Source organism: Hemibagrus wyckioides, linkage group LG22 (assembly GCF_019097595.1).
Source record: "Hemibagrus wyckioides isolate EC202008001 linkage group LG22, SWU_Hwy_1.0, whole genome shotgun sequence".
Taxonomy (NCBI): Eukaryota; Metazoa; Chordata; class Actinopteri; order Siluriformes; family Bagridae; genus Hemibagrus; species Hemibagrus wyckioides.
In genome coordinates this window covers 11,227,003-11,246,961 of record NC_080731.1, presented here as the reverse complement: position 1 = coordinate 11,246,961, position 19,959 = coordinate 11,227,003, and the positions used below count along the sequence as shown (strand labels likewise).

General features: G+C 39.2%; 1 protein-coding gene across 4 annotated transcripts in view; it reads right to left on the bottom strand.

Moving 5' to 3' along the window:
* Positions 1-19,959, bottom strand: part of adgrv1 (adhesion G protein-coupled receptor V1) — a 123,927-nt gene that overhangs the window by 90,086 nt on the left and 13,882 nt on the right. For 2 of the 4 annotated variants that reach the window (XM_058375379.1, XM_058375380.1), the window contains exons 3-20: positions 18,506-18,655; positions 14,054-14,149; positions 12,938-13,042; positions 12,729-12,842; positions 8,595-9,160; positions 8,198-8,468; positions 6,581-6,910; positions 5,446-5,622; positions 4,834-5,057; positions 3,887-3,919; positions 3,179-3,305; positions 2,904-3,089; positions 2,574-2,754; positions 2,263-2,426; positions 1,808-1,931; positions 1,457-1,717; positions 486-612; positions 121-338 (exon numbers count right to left, since the gene is read on the bottom strand). In XM_058375379.1, coding sequence (XP_058231362.1) covers positions 121-338; positions 486-612; positions 1,457-1,717; positions 1,808-1,931; positions 2,263-2,426; positions 2,574-2,754; positions 2,904-3,089; positions 3,179-3,305; positions 3,887-3,919; positions 4,834-5,057; positions 5,446-5,622; positions 6,581-6,910; positions 8,198-8,468; positions 8,595-9,160; positions 12,729-12,842; positions 12,938-13,042; positions 14,054-14,149; positions 18,506-18,655 — 3,454 coding nt within the window. The remainder of the gene's footprint in view (positions 1-120; positions 339-485; positions 613-1,456; positions 1,718-1,807; positions 1,932-2,262; positions 2,427-2,573; positions 2,755-2,903; positions 3,090-3,178; positions 3,306-3,886; positions 3,920-4,833; positions 5,058-5,445; positions 5,623-6,580; positions 6,911-8,197; positions 8,469-8,594; positions 9,161-12,728; positions 12,843-12,937; positions 13,043-14,053; positions 14,150-18,505; positions 18,656-19,959) is intronic. The other 2 variants (XM_058375381.1, XM_058375382.1) reach the window with 1 other exon arrangement.

The following is a 19,959-nucleotide window of genomic DNA, read 5'->3' as shown; positions in this document are numbered from 1 at the left end:
CAGTTTTTTACTGACTTCACTGACACACTGCTTTAATATCATGCCACTGAATAATATGTAGATATATTACTAACCATGTTTTTCCAAAACATACACATTCAAATGCTGATTGGTGCTGACCTGAGATGTTCATTAAGCGCAGCTCAAAAAACTCATTGAACTCTGGGATTTTGTCAGAGATGGCCTCCAGGACTATCGGCTTAGTTTTCTCTCCTGTGGTGAAGATTATAAATCCAGATGTGTTGACAAACTCCTGACTCGGCTCAAGAGGGGTGTAATTGGCAAACAGCTGCCAGAAGACTGTGACGTTGCCAAAATGCCCTCTATTCCTAATAACACTGGAGAAAATAATAACAGTGAGAACAGACAGGATGGTTGGATTTAATGCTGCAGAATTTCATTGCCCTCATTTTGCACATGCTATTAACTCCAGTTAGTTGTGTGTGTGTGTGTATGAGTTTATGGAAAAAAAAAAAGTTTCTCACTAGAAGTTGTTGGACTTCCCTTCCTCCACAGGCTTCTCAGTGGCATCCAGAGAGAATATCCCGTTGGCATCATCATTGGCTTCGATCATGACGATGGCCGTATCCTTTCCATAAACCACAGCATCTCCTGCAGGGAGAAAAAACAGCAGGTCACGTACAGGTCTCCAGTCAGTAATGTAGCTTGGTTTGAAATGGCAGAAAGCAATAATATTACACAAAACAGACGAATCATTCAGCCAATAATTCATACTCAACATCATAAATGTCTAGTACCTGATTCTTTTCATATTATTCTTAAGCAGTGTTTTCAATTTGAAAGTATCACACATATGATCCAGAGCCAAGCATTGTTAATGTCCCACCGGCACAATAATACACAAGACTTTGTTATAATTATTAGCAAACGATACACCATACAGACAGCCTACACAATAAAGACAGCACAAAGGCGCTGCTGCAGTTTGTAGTAATCTTTACTTATTCTCTAAGAATAAGGCTAGCTTTTAGAAGCAGGAATAAAACCACAAAAAGATAAAAGCTCTTGAGTGAGTCGGTTTTGTCGTGTATAGAGAAAGAGAAAAAGAGTTCAGTGCCTGTAATTAACATCCTACAACGTTCCACCCTGCTATAGTGTGTGTATGTGTGTGTGTTACACAATACATGGATTAGGGAAGGCTTTCAGGGTCAGGCCTAATCAACAGATCTCTCTGTGTATTGAAACAAATGTCAAATACACTGGATTAATTAGCTGTACAGGAAAGAGATGGAAATGAAGCGCATTATTTGCTCCTCTGAATGCTATTTTACAACATTCAGTTCACTCACATAGCCAAACAGTGCAAGATGGAAACACGCTCTATGAAAGAAGGTTTATGTCAGTTGTAAAATGAGACATGGTTGGCCAAAAGCAAAATACAACCTATAAATAAAATACTGTTGTCATGGTCTTTAACACAGGGAATGTAACACACCTGTAGCGTTGAAGAGCACAATATAAAAGGGTTCATCTGTCTCTGGAATGTTGTCATCCTGTACAGCCACTGATATGTTCTTCATCCATTCCCCATAGCCAAACACCAACAGCGAGTCATTACTTAAAGGGATAAAGTCTCCTGGTGATGAGTCTCCAAACTCAAACCGGTACATGACCGTGGCTACGAAATTGCCCAGTCCAGCTCTCAGAATTGTAAAATTTGCCACCCCACCTTCTCTCACCCTCTGTATGACCGGTTCTAGGTTAAAACAGTAGGCACAAAACAACATGATCTACAGGACACAATCTTTGTGAGAACAAATTTCTCGAAAAAGCTCCAGAATAATACCTGCAAAGTAAATGGGATCATCATTCTTATTAATCTGTAAAGATGCGTTTAGAATATTTCCCAGTCTAGCACCTCCGGTTGCATTGATGAGTGTGATGGTGAATTTTTCGACATCTTCTGGCACCTGACAGAAAATAAATGCTCAGTTATTTTTTGAGAATGATGCAGAGGTGTGCATTAGGACACCTCTAATTCCCATTCATCCCATTCACGGCTTTTTAATACCTGCTTTTTTCTGGTCATGGGTTGGTATTGTTTTAATTGCTCATTTGTTATATTTAAGCAAACAGAAAAATATAAATATTGAGAAATATATTGCCTGTGGAAGAGGGCAGGATTGGTCAGAATTCTGTCGGAATTGACTGGGGAGTTGGATTAGAAAAAATTCCCATGCACACCTCTAGTATTATTATACATCTGAAGTTAATGAATAAGGGATGCTGCAATATTTTTACCTCATCAGGCTTGGAGAACAGTGTTAAGTTTTTCATATACTCTCCTTCAGTAAAGACCACTGCCCCTTGGACTGGAGTGATATCTCCTGAGTAGGTGGGCTCAAGAAGCCAGAGGACCGACACGTTCCCAAATCGGCCCCTTCCCCTCACGATGGAGTAGGATGCTGTAACAGAAAATTGTTATAAATTTGTCCATATATTTCGACATCAATATAAGGAAGACTGGAATATATGGAAACCAGACTGCACTTCATTTGGACTAATTTAATCTTTCCTAATTGTTTTAAAGATCTAAAAATACGGGAAGATACCTGAATGAATATCCATTCCTTTGCTTTCATTGATGGAGAAAAGTAGTTGTGGTTGTATGAACTGGATGACTCCAAAAGGGTCATCACTTTTGCGCACAGTGATGTTGACCTGTCTGTTGTTACCCAGGCGACTTGCTGGAGTGCTGTGACTGCTCAGAACCACTGCGAACATCTTGTCCAACTGATAAGAAAAAATGGAGAAGCTCTGTCAATGATAGGATCCTTATCAGCCCCCTACCCCCTGAGGAGGAATTCTCAGAGTGACTGTTGACCATCTTAGATCAGAAACACCAAATATTCCTCAAATATTTTAAAGTCAACGATTCCTACCTCTGGGAGCCCATCAGGTATGGCTACTAATGCCACTACCACCTCCCTCTCTCCAGGCTGGAACTCGAGGATGCCTGTGGCTCCATAAAAATCCTCATTTCCGGATGGTGTCACTGTATATCTCACTAGCTGGTTCAGCAACTGGCCTTGCTGTCTGATAACTCTCAGCTCAACCGTCTCTCCCTCCTACAGAGAGTACAGATACAAAGGAAGTGTGTTATCATTTGTATAAGGAACAAACTGAGACTGGTCCACCAAGCGTACTTTATTCTTACGTTGATAAACCAGGGGCCTCTAGACACTGGTGAAAACTCAAAGACTCCACCAGGGTCATCATTCTCCAGTATGACAATCTCCCGGCTGGTGAAACCTGGCTTCAGAATCTGGTTCTCGGTATTTGTCCTATCAATAGAAGAGCACAGAGTTTTACATTTACATATAGGGATACAGAAAAGTAGTGTGAAAATTGGTATTAGAGTAGTGTGTGTTTGCAGACGGCCATCTGTGCGTCGTGTCTGTAGCGGCTGCTTTGACTAGCCGTGTTTTGGAGCAGCGTACTAGCATAGATCCACCCAGCAGGGGGGCCAGTGTGTTAACTGAGCTTGGCTTGGGCTGCGCCAACGCTCGAAGCTCCAGATAATTAGTAAAATGGCAGACAAAGACTAGACAGGGAGCAGCATTCCAAACAAACGTATTCACAGGATGCACCGCATGCATACAAACACTGATGGCTTTACAGCAGAGCATAAAGGAAGTGGGTAAATTAGGTGCTAAATGAGAAAAGAGAGCAATGGTCTGGACCTGACTGATTCACACAATTTGCATGCACGCACACAGGCACACACCCTTTCTCTTCATTTCACACACCCTAATGAAAGAGACTTCACCCATCGAAGAGTTAAGGCATAGTCTAAAGAGGTCCATCACACAAAGTGCTGATTCACAGCACACAAAAGGGCAAAATCTCTTCAGTGTACACTTACCCGAAGTACACTACAAAGCGTGCAGTTTCTACCCTGCAAAGGAAGAGTGGGAGGCAAGGAGAGATGGCGTTCCCGTCAGAACTCATTAATACGAGAGGGGTCTTCATTAAAAAAAAAAAAAATCAAGGAATTGAGGCGCACATACACGTCTTAATGCTGTCAACTTCTTTTTTTTGTGGGAATCTCTTTCTTATCTCAAATTTCTGTCAGGTAACTGGCATTAAAGTTCCAATACTTAGATGATACACACAGTACCGTTGTACATAAAGTAGCAGAACTAAAACACCAAAATGACTGAAATCAGTCCTCACTTTAGTCAACTGTGAGGCTGTAATTAATAAATAACACAAAACCACACAGATTTAGTGTTAGCTAACTAAACCTATTCCATAGTGCTGTTAAATTCTCAATTCTGATTGGTCAGAAGATGCTTCTATTAAATTCCTATAACAGCAGATCTGACAATGCTTTTGGTCACAAGGCAAATCACAGGTTTATATGATACACTTGTTCTAACACATTATTGCTTCTATAGTAAGAGATAATTTACAGACACTTGTATGATAGCTGTTGTTCAGAATCTAAGACTTATAATATTGTTTGTTAATTTGGTGAACCTTCTTTAAGGAGACATTTACTGAAGAAGTCTCCGGTATCAGCATTTCAGCATCTGGTATCAGCCCTGGAAAGGTTTCAGGATGAAAGAGATTGTGCTGGTGACTGCTTCTAGCTGATAAAAAGTGATAAGCTGATGAGTGATAAAAGGAACTCATTTGTATTTTGGCTGTTGTTTATATTAAAGTTGTTCTTTGAATGTAATTGCTGGTAAATTATTCATACTATATAAAAAGTAAAAATACTCTTGAAGACATGCTGTTATGGGAAATTAATATGAATGTTAACAGTGGTTATTTCTTAAATGGACAAAAGTAAGAAGTGCACAATACCTGTCTAATGTGAGTAGGACTGTCTCGTTGATCTCTGGAACATTATCTGCCATGACGGTGATGGAGATGTTTGCGTCACTTTGTCCTGACAAAAACGTGACTGAACCGGTGAAAGGTGAAAGGTCATTTTTGGTAACATCAGCTCGGTTTTCTCCGACTGGTCGAATGCTCCAGAAGACCACAGCTTGCCCATCTGTCCCATCTCGCCTCAAGGGAAGAATGATCTAGAGGGAGGAGGAGAAGAACATGTAGGTCTCTTGAGTGCAACTTTTTCATAAGAAGGAAAACTGATAAAAAAATTGCCAGCTAAACATTTTCTATGCGTTGATCGATTTAAGATTGAAATTAAAGGATCAGGAAACTCTGCTACCTGAAAGGGTTGAATTGCAGTTTCACTGTAATCAAAATACTGACAAGCTTTCCAGTCTCACTTCAGTCAAACTCTATGCCAGAAGAGTCAGAACTGTACTGAACAGGAGCTCTTATATTTGGTGCTTGTAAATCTTGTGACTTACAATGTTGTGAATGATGTGAAATTAATAATGGCCTCCATGTGCCTTGAACTGATATATACAAATGTTATTGATATAACTCTAGTTTAATCTGATATACCATGCTAGTGTTTGACTCCTCAGGTTCTGTTGCCACCACTGTCTGGTTACTGGTGAACCCGATCTCTCCATTAGCAATGTCAGGTGTGATAACCAGGGAGATGTTGATAGCTCCTCCAAAGCGAGGACTCACTGAAGGAATAGGAGGAGTGATGTTCACCAGCTGCAAAGTGTCCAGCTGAGAAAGACACAATAATTCAATTCAATCAAAAATTTATTTGTATAGCATTTTTAACAATGGACATTGTCTCAAAGAAGCTTTACAGAAGTTAAGAAACATAGAAATAAATGTTACATTGCTATTTATCCCTAATGAGCAAGGCTGAGGCAATGGTGGCAAGGAAAAAATTCCCTGAGATGATACGAGGAAGAAACCTTGAGAGGAACCAGGCTCAGAAGGGAACCCATTCTCATATGGGTGACTCTGGACAGTAAATAATATAACTGTTGCTAATGTCCTTTCTACAAAAGCTACCAAAAGCTCTTGAGGAACTAATAGGTCAGCGTAGTTTCTGAGTTCATTATAGACTTAGCACTAATTTGTTCCTGCCAAAAGGTGACTGATGCAACGGCAGTTCAGAGACAGTGTCACAATAGACAATATATATAAGAGAATTGCTTTATAATACATCAGACTGGTATTTGTCCGGAGTTCATCACATCAAGTAACAGGATCTTACATTGCACAGGAAGACTTTTCCACTAGCTGCTCCTCGGTGTCAGTCAGCACCCCTGGGTATATGTGTGTAAGTATGTGTATATTGTGTATGTCCTTGAAGGAGCTCTTGTTTAGTTCCTACTGTGCCAGGTTTTTGTGTCGTGTTTATTTCTCAGCATTGCTTGGAGAAAGGGTTATTTGTTTGGGCACCAATACAAATCCTATGGCCACAAGCCAAAACACTTAAATAACCATGGCTCAAGATTGCTAATTACCAGCCGAGCTCATCGAGAGACTCTTGTACTTGAAAACAATAAATTGTTAAGGCACTTGAGGTTGTCCCAAGTCTTGGGAGACCCAGAAAGGACAGGACAGATAAACAGAGGCCATAAAGATAAACATTTAAAGCCAGTGCCATGCAAAACAAGAAGGAACTACTCAACCATGTTTGTTCACACTGGAAGTTTGTTCAAAGTACCTGTATGAGAAATCGGGCTCCGTTCTGCAAGAAGGCATCATTACGGATAGGCAGAGTGAGCTGAACCCTTGACTGACCCGAACTGAACAGCAGACTGTTGGCACTGGTGCCATTCAGCACGCCTTCCTGAGCCCTCGCAGGATCCAGAGTCCCAGCAGGGATGTAGAGGGCTGTAAAGGCTAAGCGCACTTCCCCTAGAGTGCCCGCTTCACGAAGGAAGCTAAGGGACAGAAAGCGGCTCTCAGGCTGGCTCTGAATACTCTGTCTCTCATGTGGATGGAATCCAAATCGCCCGTATACATCATCACTATCCTGGATATAGAAGACCATCTGGGGATGACAGAAAACAGGGTGATGATCTTCCTTCAATGCACAGTAGCAAAAAAGTGCTATTTAAAAAAGAATAAACAGGTATACCAATAATATAATCTTTTTTTGCACTTTTCAGAGCTGGAGCAGTTCCTCTCCACCACACATTAACACACATCTGATGTAAGTTCATCTGCATAAAACCTTTGTGCTAATCTTAGCAAGCCTCCCTCTTTCATTAGGCCCCACAGCCAAAAATACATTCACAAACCACTTTATTACCCCTTTAGTCATTTATCCAGACGTCTTTAGAACTAGGCGAGAGACTTTTCTCAATATTTTGCTTAGTGACTTGTGCTGGGGTGATTTTTCACTGTAAATTTATGGTTGCTTGACGTATACAAGCTATAATCTGCCCCTTTACATTCAGCCCTCCCATGTTGCTGAGTCAATTCCTGCCAGCCATATGCACAGCAGAGCAGTGTTGTATCAGTGGGGGTAATCTACCACATTTATGCACTAGTGCAATTTAATGGCTTAAAAGTAAACAACGACTTGTGCTACCCACTGCTTTCGCACATAATCAGGGAACAACAGTTATAAAGTTAAGGACAGAACACACGCAGTTGCTTTCTGTACTCGTCTGGCAGGTTTCTTTTCCATTCGGACCACATGAAAAGAGCAGACAGGTGACTATTAATGCACCCGACACTGCACTGATGTCACTGTGCCAGACAGATGCATATGGTTCTCAGACCACATCCCTCAGCAGCCAGTAAGTGTGATCCAGATGATTACAAGTTTTCCACTGATCTAAAAACAGTTTTCCACCACTCAAGTTCTCATCTGATACATTAACTTGATGGGGAAATGGATCCTGGGTCTACTCTTCAAAGACCACAGAAAAGGGGTTCAGGAAAGAGCCATGTGCCTGACATGACTTCCTGTGGTAAAAGGATTTGCGGTGACTTCCCAGGTGGTATAACTTCCCAGAATTAAGACATTTAACCCCCTGGGATGGGAACCACAAAGTAAACCCCATGGAAAACCCCTCATGTGCAGTCATTTTAGTTCTTTTGAAAGCTCCTGACAGTTACAGATGCAGTATAATAACATAACATCACACTCAGTTTGACCTAAACAGTGAAAAAGTGACAACTCATTTTCATATTGTTGTATGCATAATGGTCAATCCATCCTAGTCTATTCATATGCATAGAACAGTTTTTCTGCTAAACTACCTTCATCAAAATTTGGACATTAACAAGAACCCCAAACATTTAAACCTTAAAGATCAACCTCAATTACCTCAATAGGTTGATCAACTTCAGCCCCACCCTGCACAGATCGAGGGATCAATCTGAGCAGGAAAGCCTCTGCTTCTTCAGGGAGATCATCCTGAGTGATGTTCAATGGCAGGATGGCACTCAATTGCCCTTCTGCAAAAAACAATGTCCCAGAGACTGGTGACAGGTCACTGGAGACAGGGGTCTTATCTGTGGAGTTCCGGATTATAGTCCAGTTTACAGAGACAAGACCGTGGGTTCCTCCATTTCTCACTATGGTAATCCCTTCAAACCTTGGAGGAAAGAAAGTAAATAATTTCAAGATTTTTACTACCATTTTGTATCAACTCCAGTTTTATCTAACAGTCTTTGATAAAATGCAAAGTCTTGTAACATATAGTATGCAAATAGCTCCTTGCCTCATAGTTGTGTCTTCATTTATTATGACAGGTTGTGTTGGAGGAGGACTGCTGATTGACAGCACGCCATATGGCTTGTCGTTAGGCTCGATAGTCACCTGCACAAAGCTAGGAGACACCAGTACTGCATCACCCACCAGTGTCTCCTCTTGAAGAACCACCTGAAAGGACTCAGCAATTTCTGGAATTTGGTCATCAATGATGTTAAAACGCAGCACAGCTTCGTAAATCCTTGGAGGGAAAACCACCATCCTTATAGGCTGTAGGTCCAGAAAGTCCTCCAACAGTGTGGCACTGGCTGCTCCATTTCCAGTGACTATAGCATACATGACAGACACTGCTCCATCATCAGAGCCAATAAGAACACCATCGTCAGTTCTTCCACGGGTAACAGTAAGATTTATGACACCGGCACTTTCAGACACAGTAAAAGAGGGTTGTGAGAAGCGCACAGGAGCATCGTTACGAGCAATTTTGATTTGCACGCTTGTACTGTTGGGGTTTAGTAAGGCACCTCCTGCTACTTCAGTCAACTGTACGGTGAAGATCTCATCATCTTCTGGAACCTTGTTTAAAGAAGAAGCAATGTCAGCAAAGGTGATAGATATTGAGGCCTACAAAAACACATACTAACTTCTGTAAATGTATCTTTACAAAAGCTAATGTTTGTATCTTAAAATTCTAATAAGGTAAGAGTAATCTGTCATATAGAGCTATGTTCACTCTTTAACAACAGATGTCAAGGACCCTGGCAAGTGGTAGCCCACACATACCCAGACTGGTGGCTATTCTGTGATATAGGGAAACCAAGCTAGTGAGTAGAAATCACCAAAGACCAGAGGTGGACAGTAAAGAAGTACATTTACTTGAGTACTGTACTTAAGTACACTTTTTGAGTATCTGTACTTTACTTGAGTATTATTTTTTCTGAATACTTTTTACTTTTACTCCACTACATTTCTGTCAAGGTCATTGAGTAGAAAGTAGTTACATTAATCATAGGATGATTTTTTTTCACTCTTGTAGCGTCACGTGTTGTAAATTTCAGTTTTCCCTAATTTTTTTAACTCATTTGCTCAATTGATCAATTGCTGACAAAATGGACGAATATATGCTTTGTATATTATACACCACCAACGCATTGGTAATGGTGTTAGTTAACACACAAAAACGTATGCTGTGTCCAAATTCTCATACTATGTGTCCTAAATAGTATTCAAAAATAGAATTAGTATGCCCCAAATCGTAGTATACTGAAAGAGTATTCCTAAACATTCCTGGATGGTCTACTACTTCCGGTAGAAATTCAAAGTGCAGAACAATGCACACTCTAACGGGTAATATTGCCCACAACGCATTGTACACAGGAGGGAGGAGTCTGGACAATGATGTAAATGCATATTAAAATGGTGTAAATGAATTGTAGAAATATATATAACTCTTTGTTAAAGCAGTGTTGCTGTTGGGTGGTTGTACAGCTACAGTTGTGTAGCTGGGTTTTAAAGCAGGTTAGATTTTTTTTTTCTGACCAGTCTTCATTTACAGACCATTTGATTGAAATGTGCATGAGTGGATACATATAGATGTGTACAGGTACATTTCAAAATTTAGAATATAATGAAAAAGGTCAATATTTTTTGTCGCTCAGTTCAGAAAGTGAAACCCATAGATTCATTATACATAGAGTGAAATATTTCAAGCCTTTATTTCTTGAAATTGTGATGATTATGGCTTACAGATAAGGAAAACCCAAAATTCTGTGTCTCAGAGAATTAGAATATTGTGAAAAAGTTCAATACTGGAAAGTCATGGTGTCACACCCATTCATTCATTCATTCATTGTCTATACCCGCTTATTCCTAGGACTCCTAGGGTCACGGGGGTCTGCTGGAGCCTATCCCAGCGCACATAGGGCGAAAGGCAGGGGTACACCCTGGACAGGTGGTGTCACACCCTAATCAGCTAATTACCTCAAAACACCTACAAAGGTTTCTTGAGCTTTTAAATGGTCTCTCAGTCTGGGTCAGTAGGCTACACAATCATGGGGAAGACTGCTGACTTGACAGTTGTCCAGAAGACAGTCAGTGACACCCTCCACAAGGAGGGTAAGCCACAAAAGGTAATTGCTAAAGAAGCTGGTTGTTCACAGAGTGCTGTATCCAAGCATATTCATAGAAAGTTGAGTGGAAGGAAAAAGTGTGGTAGGAGAAGGTGCACCAGCAAAAGGGATAACCGCAGCCTTGAGAGGATTGTCAGGCAAAATCCATTCAAGAATTTGGGGGAGCTTCAGACGAATCCTAGACATGGCCTACAAATGTCGCATTCCTCGTGTCAAGCCACTCCTGAACCAGAGACAACATCAGAAGCATCTTACCTGGGCTGTGGAGAAAAAGAACTGGACTGTTGCTCAGTGGTCCAAAGTCCTCTTTTCAGATGAAAGTAAGTTTTGCATTTCATTTGGAAATCAAGGTCCCAGAGTCTGGAGTAAGAGTGGAGAGGCACAGAATCCATGTTGCTTGAAGTCCAGTGTGAAGTGTCCACAGTCAGTGATTTGGGCTGCCATGTCATCTGCTGGTGTTGGTCCACTGTGTTTTCTGAAGTCCACAGTCAACGCAGCCATCTACCAGGAAATCTTAGAGCACTTCATGCTTCCTTCTGCTGACAAGCTTTATGGAGATGTTGATTTCATTTTCCAGCAGGACTTGGCACCTGCCCACACTGCTAAAGGTACCATAAGCTGGTTCAATGACCATGGTGTTACTGTGCTTGATTGGCCAGCAAACTCGCCTGACCTGAACCCCATAGAGAATCTATGGGGTATTGTCAAGAGGAAGATGAGAGACACCAGACCCAACAATGCAGATGACCTGAAGGCTGCTATCAAAGCAACCTGGGCTTCCATTACACCTGAGCAGTGCCACAGGCTGATTGCCTCCATGCCACGCCGCATTGATGCAAAAGGAGACGCAACCAAGTATTGAGCGCATAGAAACGAACATACTTTTCAGAAGTCTGACATTTCTCTTTGAAATATCCTTTTTTATTGATCTTATGTAATATTCTAATTTTCTGAGACACAGAATTTTGGGTTTTCCTTATCTGTAAGCCATAATCATCACAATTTCAAGAAATAAAGGCTTGAAATATTTCACTCTATGTGTGATAAATCTATCTGAGTGATAAAAAATATTGACCTTTTTCATGATATAATTTTTTGAGATGTACCTATACTTTTTTGTTGGGGGTGCTAGGAGTGTTACATTAAAAATGAAAATGATTATACCTGTCTTTTTTGTCAATTCAGTTGTTTAATTTCTATAGGTTTTGTAACATTCTAAAAGCTCTTAATTCCATAGATACTACAAACTGGTCAGTATATTCACTAGGTTGCTACAAAAGGTACTGTAAGTATTGCATACAACAATGCAACAATAATAAAACTGCGTTGACATTTACTTTTGATACTTAAGTACTTTTAAAAACAAGTACTTCTGTACTTTTACTTAAGTAAAAATCTGTCTTTACAACTTTTACTTGTAATGGAGTAATGTTTGACCAGTATTATTTGTACTTTCACTCAAGTAAGGAAGTTGTGTACTTCGTCCACCTCTGCCAAAGACTAAACAGGGTACAAATATAACACAACTTTCATTGGCTAGAAACGTAATATTAATATATAGTCTTTTTATTTTAGGATTCTGGTCATGGCCCATTTTTAGCAACATAAAAAAATGAAACTGTAGTGAAGTATATGATGTAGATATGGCATTTTTGACATGAAATTGAATTGAATTTATTTGCTGGGTTCAGTATCAGCTGTGTTCAGTATTTGGTGGTGACAGTTTTTGTAATGTTTTCGCCACTAACCAGTATTTCAGTTTTAAATGAAATGTGGCTAAACTATGGAACTCAAACTGGTCACTAAATATATTGGTCACAAATATTATATTTCACATATGTGTGTTTGTATTTTCTTATCTAAATTCTGTGTATCATATTAGTATGCTAGAGTTTATTTTTGGTTTGCTTGGATTTTGTTCTTGCATGTGTAAATTTCTTACAAGCATTTAAATGTTAGAGCCCGAGTTGGTAGTGAATTTTTAAGAGTTTTTGTGCAAAAAACAACCCCAATACCTTATCATCATGTATCAGTATATTAAAAACCACCACTGCCTGGCCTGGGGAAATAGTGAGGTTTCCTCTGTCTGGACTAAGATCCTCACTGGCTGGGTTTGGGCCTCCAACGATCTGTCATCATAAATAGACATTAACAGGGTAGACGAGATTAGTTAACAAGATATCTTAATATGATGAAATTACAGGACAGTATTTTTGGGGCTCACCTCAAAATTCACAGTTACCGATCCGTAAGTTCCCTTTTCTCTGATAAGAGTAAGAGGCACATACAGGTTTCTGCCTTTGGGCTCCTCCACAGTGATCAGGCTGGTCTGGAGAATGTAAAAGAAAAGATGAATATGTAAATGCTGTAAATAATATTAAAATATAAATAATGTAAATATAAATGTAAATAATTATTCAAGCAGTGAATATATTGACCTGATCTGACTGGATTCTGTTTAATATCATTATATTCATCTTGTCATTTCTTCTTCTTACCTTACACACTTCAGAACACACATAGACATGATGGATCTCCTTAGCATTTTAAAGCTATGGCTAAATTCACAGGTGTTCTGCTCTCCAAAGCTGGGAATAACCTTCTCTTGTCTCTTGTAGCATATATGCTGGCATGTCCGCTCTATCACATTGTCAGTGGTCTTTTCTTTATGTGCTAACACTGTGTATGTAGTACCCCAAACTTCATAGAGAGAAAAGTGTCCATGTTCAAGATTTATAAACATCACCATGTTTCCTTTGTTCTGAATATACTTTATATTGTCGCCAAACCTTGTCCATTTTTGAGTCCCAATTACAGTTGAAAGTTCAATCTGAGGATTTGAAACAAGCCAGATGTTTAGATTTATCTCTTTTTTTGACTGATTTGCCTAGACATCTAAATTCACAAGTTGCTTGTTGTTGTGTCATTTACTGACAATTAAATTAAAAGTGACTACATGTGGAGGCTCTTTATGGGGGATGGCTACACATTGACAACTTAATCCAGTCAGTAAACTGCTTTTATGTGTATTTTCACTCACCCTAGCAACCCAATAGACTCCCACCTGAGCGACCCATCTGCAAAGGCATTCCACCCCCACCACTCCCTCCAACACTGCTGACTCCCCCCATGTCTCATTTCCTTATCTCCCTCCACCCCTTAGATTTTAATTGCCCTTCAATAAACATGCAAAAATAACTCTGGGCAGGAGTCACCGTGGTAACTTCCAACTGTAGCTGGCACGTATATATATTTTGGTTTGTTTCCTCTGTATATAAAGGCAGAAAAATTATATATTACAGTCAATATTATAATTGTTATAATGTCCTAATGTCCTTACGGAGTTGAAGGATAGAATTCCGAAGGCATTGTCATTGGACAAAATGGTGATCCTAGCCGTGTTTGGAGTTCCAACCGTCACACCATTCGATGAGCTCTGAAATGATATGAGTGATGTAGGTTAGACTGTATGGTACAGATCATGTTCAGTGCAAACTGTAACAATGCTGGCAACAGTGCTAGCATTTAAAGTTGACCTTTAACCTGTTCTGGGAATACCATCCCAGCACTCCAACTCCTTTAATAGTATTTGGGTTGGGTCTAGAAATTATGTTTGGTTCTGTTTGTGTGTGTGTGTGTGTGTGTGTGTGTGTGTGGGATGTCCCTGCAAGAATAGAAATATCTGACAGTTTTGACCTTGTGGGAACATTTGGCTGGTCCCCACAACAAAACCCCTTTTTTTTCCTTTAATGCAGCTATTTTTAAATTAAAAAATGCCAAAAGGTTTTCTTTTGCTCACTGAGATTGTGGATAGGGTTTTGTTCATCAAGTCATTGGAAGGTCATTACAAGACAAACATGTTTTGGGCCAAATTTCACCACAGTGACATGGAAATATGAAAATTCATGTCATAATGTGGTGGGCATGAAAATCATCTTACATAACATGTAACTTTTTTTTTTAAGGGTTGTATGATTTATTTTTCATTTCTGTGGTTAGGGATTGGGTCAGGATTTGGTCTAAACGCTACATTGGTATTAAGCTACAATGACACAGAGAGAAAAACAGCAATATATGTGTTTGTGTGTGTAAAAATGACAGAGATAGCATGAAAGACAGTAAAGAAGAGCAAGAAAAGAATGCGAAAGGGGGAAAAAGCGGCTCTGCAATTAACCCTAGTGCAAACCTCTGCATTCAGTTGTGTATTCAGTGAGGCTGTTCCCAGCTGTAACAAAGCTTTCTTTCACACACTGCGCTCTTGTTGCAGCAGTCACACAGACACCGAACACATACGCTCAAACAATCCCTTCCGCCGACCATGACTTCAATCACAGCACCACTACAAGCTCGCCTCCTTTCCTCATAGTCAACATATCCCCAAATAATATCCTGATCCTACACTACATGAGCATCCTTAATGCTCTATACCAGTTTCCTGGAATGCAGTGTTAGTGAATCAACTGTAATATACTACATCCTAATAAGATTTTTAATCAGCTGTAAAAAAAAAAAAAAAATATATATATATATATATATATATATATATATATATATATATATATATATATATATATAATTTTCTGGAAGATGATAGGTTTTTTAGAAATAGTTCGGTGGTTCATTCTGGTGTGCATGTGTGTGTGGGTGGATGTGTGTGTAAGTGTGAGGGTGGCTGAAAAGCACTCAAAGGAGGTTGCAGAAAGAATATTTGTATTTTTAGTACATTTTTAGTTACCATTTATTGCGTGTTCAGTGGATTGTTGTACTACAGACCAAATCAAATCGTTATTCAATTCAATTCAATTCAGTTCAATTCAATTCAATTTTATTTGTATAGCACTTTTAACAATGGACATTGTCTCAAATCAGCTTTACAGAACATAAGAAATATAGTACAAAAGTTCAAGAGTAATGTTTGACCTAATCCCTAGGGATTAATACAAATATTATAGGCTGGATGCTTCCACTTATGGAATAAACTGGAATAATGGTATGGAAGAAATCTGTAGAATCCACTAACATTCATTTAATGCTAGATTACTGTAATTCTTCTGAATCACTCTGCCTTCTTTAAATGACTTCTGTCCTCTCAGTGCTGGTCTGTGGCTCATTCGTCAACAGCAGACAGGAAGAGACATAACATCATTAATCAAATCCGAACAACTGCTATTGGAGATCCTAGACAGGATCTCTGTTGAGACCTGCAATGTGTGAATATTCTACAACAGTTGGCTTTATGCTGCAAAGGTTCATTTTTAATGTAAAGGACCTTAAAGCTCTGAGACATGTTCTGCGTCCCAGTTCGCCAACAATCTGTCCTTAATAGGATCCGAGATTAGATTTAGCATGTCCCACATTGTAGTATGTTGAAATGAGTATCCTGAAGGTATTAGGGTGGATCTGTGGATACTTTTTCAGCTAATTGTTTCCCACAACACCTTGAGTGAGGGAGAAGGATTTAATGATGGATTGCTTCCCCAAATTCAATCTGGTGGATGAGTGTAATAATGATGATGTTTAAAGACGTGTAAACAAATCAAGGGAATGCACTTCGACTTGAGTATATTGTAGGCTGAATTCTTCTGACTGGAATCGAGTAGGATTTTGACACATTATCTATACTTTCACTTCTTTCCCACCATACACCTCTGTTCAACAGTTATATTTTTCTTCTTTCCTTGCTGTGTGTCATTGGAAGCTTAATTCCAGGCCAGTGCTTTTCTTATACTGATTTGCTGTGCATTATTTCCCTTTAATCTTATAGTCAGAGGAGTCGTGCCTGTCACTACAGGTTTCCTCTCACAAGAAGATGTAGCTGCTGAAGTCGTGCTGCTGAAGTGGCATGACTCAAACCTGAAAAGGGAGCTACAGAAAAGACATCAAAGGCCATGCTAGGGATTATGGGTCCTTTGACCAGAGTTGAAAAAATGAGAAGCACTCAGTTAGGCCGTGGCTAGATTCGCTTTGAGATTCTTCTGTTTTGAACGAGAGTACAAGAGAGATCTGTAGTGGGCTAGCTAGGCTTTAAGAGGGAAGTCCGAAACAACAGAGTGGGCAGATGGTCACATATGCACGCAAAACTAAAGAAAGAAATCATTCATAACATCGACCTCCCAAAGAGAAGAACGGCAACCAGAGCAACTCCAGACTTATAGGCACCTTTAAAGAAAATGGCTGAAACATGATTTGTATAGAAATAATAATTACTACAAAAAATTACTTGTATTGCTAAAAACAAACAAACTGTAATTTCTGAAATCTTCCTCTTCTTCTTTCGGCTTTTCCCTTTAGGGGCCGCCACAGCGAATCATCTCTCTCCACCTATCCCTATCTTCTGCATCCTCAACACTTACACCCACCAGCTTCATAACCTCATTTATTACATCAATATACCTCCTATTTGGCATTCCTCTATATATACTATATATATATATATATATATATATATATATATATATATATATATATGTCACCATATGTGACTGGAGGTATAAATAAAATTTCAGTTCACTGAAATCACAAGTCAAGTTTAACGTTAGGATTTGTAGCATTTCTGGATTTTCTGTGGAAACTGACCATGGACATTGTACCACACAACCTCACACACTCACCTGAAGTGTATTGAGTTTCCAGTTGGAAAAGAGGAAAAACGACTTGAATTTCGAATGAATGAATTTTCGAACAAACCACTAGCAGTGAGAAGCAACAATGGTGTCCTAAACAAATTGATATTATCTCTAAAATTATCAGTGAATATGTATATTAAATAAATGAATGGGACACACCCAATTTGCCAGTGATGAGATGCATTTATGGCATTTGGCAGACACCATTATCTAGAGCAACTTATCTCATGTATATAACTAGTTGAGAGTTAAGGGTAGCTTGGTGACCCTGGGATTTGAACTCACAACCTTCTGATCTATACATCTTATTTACTGAGCTGCCACGTCCATGCCTTAAGCATAGAGTACTTTTTTCAAAATGTATTTTTAGAAATACAGAAACATTGCCATTATTTATGCAGAGGTTCATATTGCTGGCTTCGTTTTTTTCATTTTGAGAGGAGACATTGCGCTCTTGGCATCCTAAGATTATTAAACATTAATAATAAATAGCAGTTGTGTTTGCTCTGTATATAGACTGTTGCAGTAGCAATGTGCCAGTAAGTCAGTCATTGAGAATGCACAAATATCCACATGGAAATGCGGCTTCAATGTTTTTCTTTTTTTACTATGAAAATTTAATAAATATTCTTCCTTTCAAAATGATTCAAAAACCCTGAGCGAGAATCTCATTTCTTCAGGAACTGCATCAGGAATCCTTTAGCGTTAATCAGATGAGACCATAAACACCATGAGCATGTGGACTGTATAAAAAAAAGAAAAAGAAAGAAACCCACAAACTCAGTGTAAAATATGGCGGTGGATCATTGATGCTTTGGGGCTATTTTGTGGCTGGTGTTTTAGGCTCTCTTGACAAAATGAATAGCTTCATGTACCAGGATATGACAGCTTAAAGCCTGGTGGCCTCTGCCAGAAGGTAATGACTTGGCCATAGATTCCTTTCAAAATGTCTCCAACCTTGTTAGACATTACTGTAAGAAGCTCAGCGTGCTTTTTTTTTTTGTTGTGTTCAGACTTCAGTGCATCACCATATACAAGCAAAAAAATATTCCTGATTCAATATTATTCATACATTTAAATTCACAAAGCGTTCCAATAATTCCAGAGTCAACCCTAAAGAATTAATTTATTCTACTGGATTAAGACACACATCTAAGAAATTTTACCTGGAGACGGAGGTTAAACACAAAGGTTTCGTCAGCTTCAGGTATATCATCATCCTTCACGGCGATGAAGATGGTTTTGCTTGACTCGGAGGACAGGAGAAAAGCAGCGGCGGTGGTGGCTTCAAAGTCTCCAGTGTCCTCACCCTGCAGCTGTGTCACCACAAACCACATTTTTACTACTGTCACATCCAATTTCTATCAAAGATGTTGTCTACATTCATGCTCTAGGTAGGACACACACGTTGGAAAATGACCAATTAGATGTAAATAATTCTCTCCACCAAATAGAAATCTGCAGCTGCTTATTTTGGTGTAAAAAGACTAATCTCCATTTTCATTCAGTCTGCAGTGTTGAACAGCTAAACAGCTTCACAGAGATGTAACTGTTACTTAACATGCAAAACAATAGTTTCAGCTTTAAGGAACAAAGAAAAAAGTTCTCTGATTTTGGAAGCTTTCACCGCACAGAGCAGTTGACAGTTAACATTTACAATAATGCCACCTACTAAATTCACAGTAAAAAAAAAAAAAAAGTCATTCATCTTGCTTCCTTGCTACGCTATGAACGATTTGATGAAGGAGCTACACTAGGATACTTAGCGTGACATTTAGCACTCTTTGTTGAACAGTAGGCAGATTTGCGTTGTTACGCTAATTGTACCCAGATGTGCACAGCAGTGCGCTATAAAGACAGCAGCAAGCAGATGGTTGGGTGTGGAAATCCACCCTGCTGGTACTGCAACATGCACATCTGCTAACACAGTTCTCAAAGAATTGTCTTCAACTGTATAGCCGCTGACAGTTGATATTTATCTTGAATTATGGGTGTAGTGTTCACTACAGATGGGAACAGGTATGTAGCCCCAATTTGTTGAAGCCTGCTTTGACATCACCTATAATACCTACCATGTCACTGTCACTGCTAAACATTAACCTAGCTGCCTTAACTGAGCTACATTCATTCTCTCATTGTTCCATTTTATAGAAAAAACTCTTGATAACTCATTTATTTTAATAGTCACCATTTTAGAGGCTTTATCTTTCTTTACTAGTATCTTTCTTTATTAGTATTATATACTGTATGCTCTGGGGTTCCTTGTGATGCTTTTATTTGCTGTGAGCCTTTATTCTTGAGCAATACAGTCTCTATTTTTTTTTATCTACCAGTGCAGTCTGGTGGTTTTGGATTGCATAAAAATAAAACTGACATTTCCTTTACAATTTCTCCACAGCAAAACAGTATTTCAAGATGCTAAAACTAACGTGGGTGTATTTGCTACTAGACAACAACCCAAAGCAAGGAAAATCAACAGACAAGCAATAAAATGACTTTTTTTCACCATTTTTGTGATAATGATCATGGAAGAACATTTATAGAAACCTTACATTTTTTTGACCCCATTAGCTCCCAATTTGGTCATTTTGCCAATTCCCACAGCATCTTTTTGAGCTGC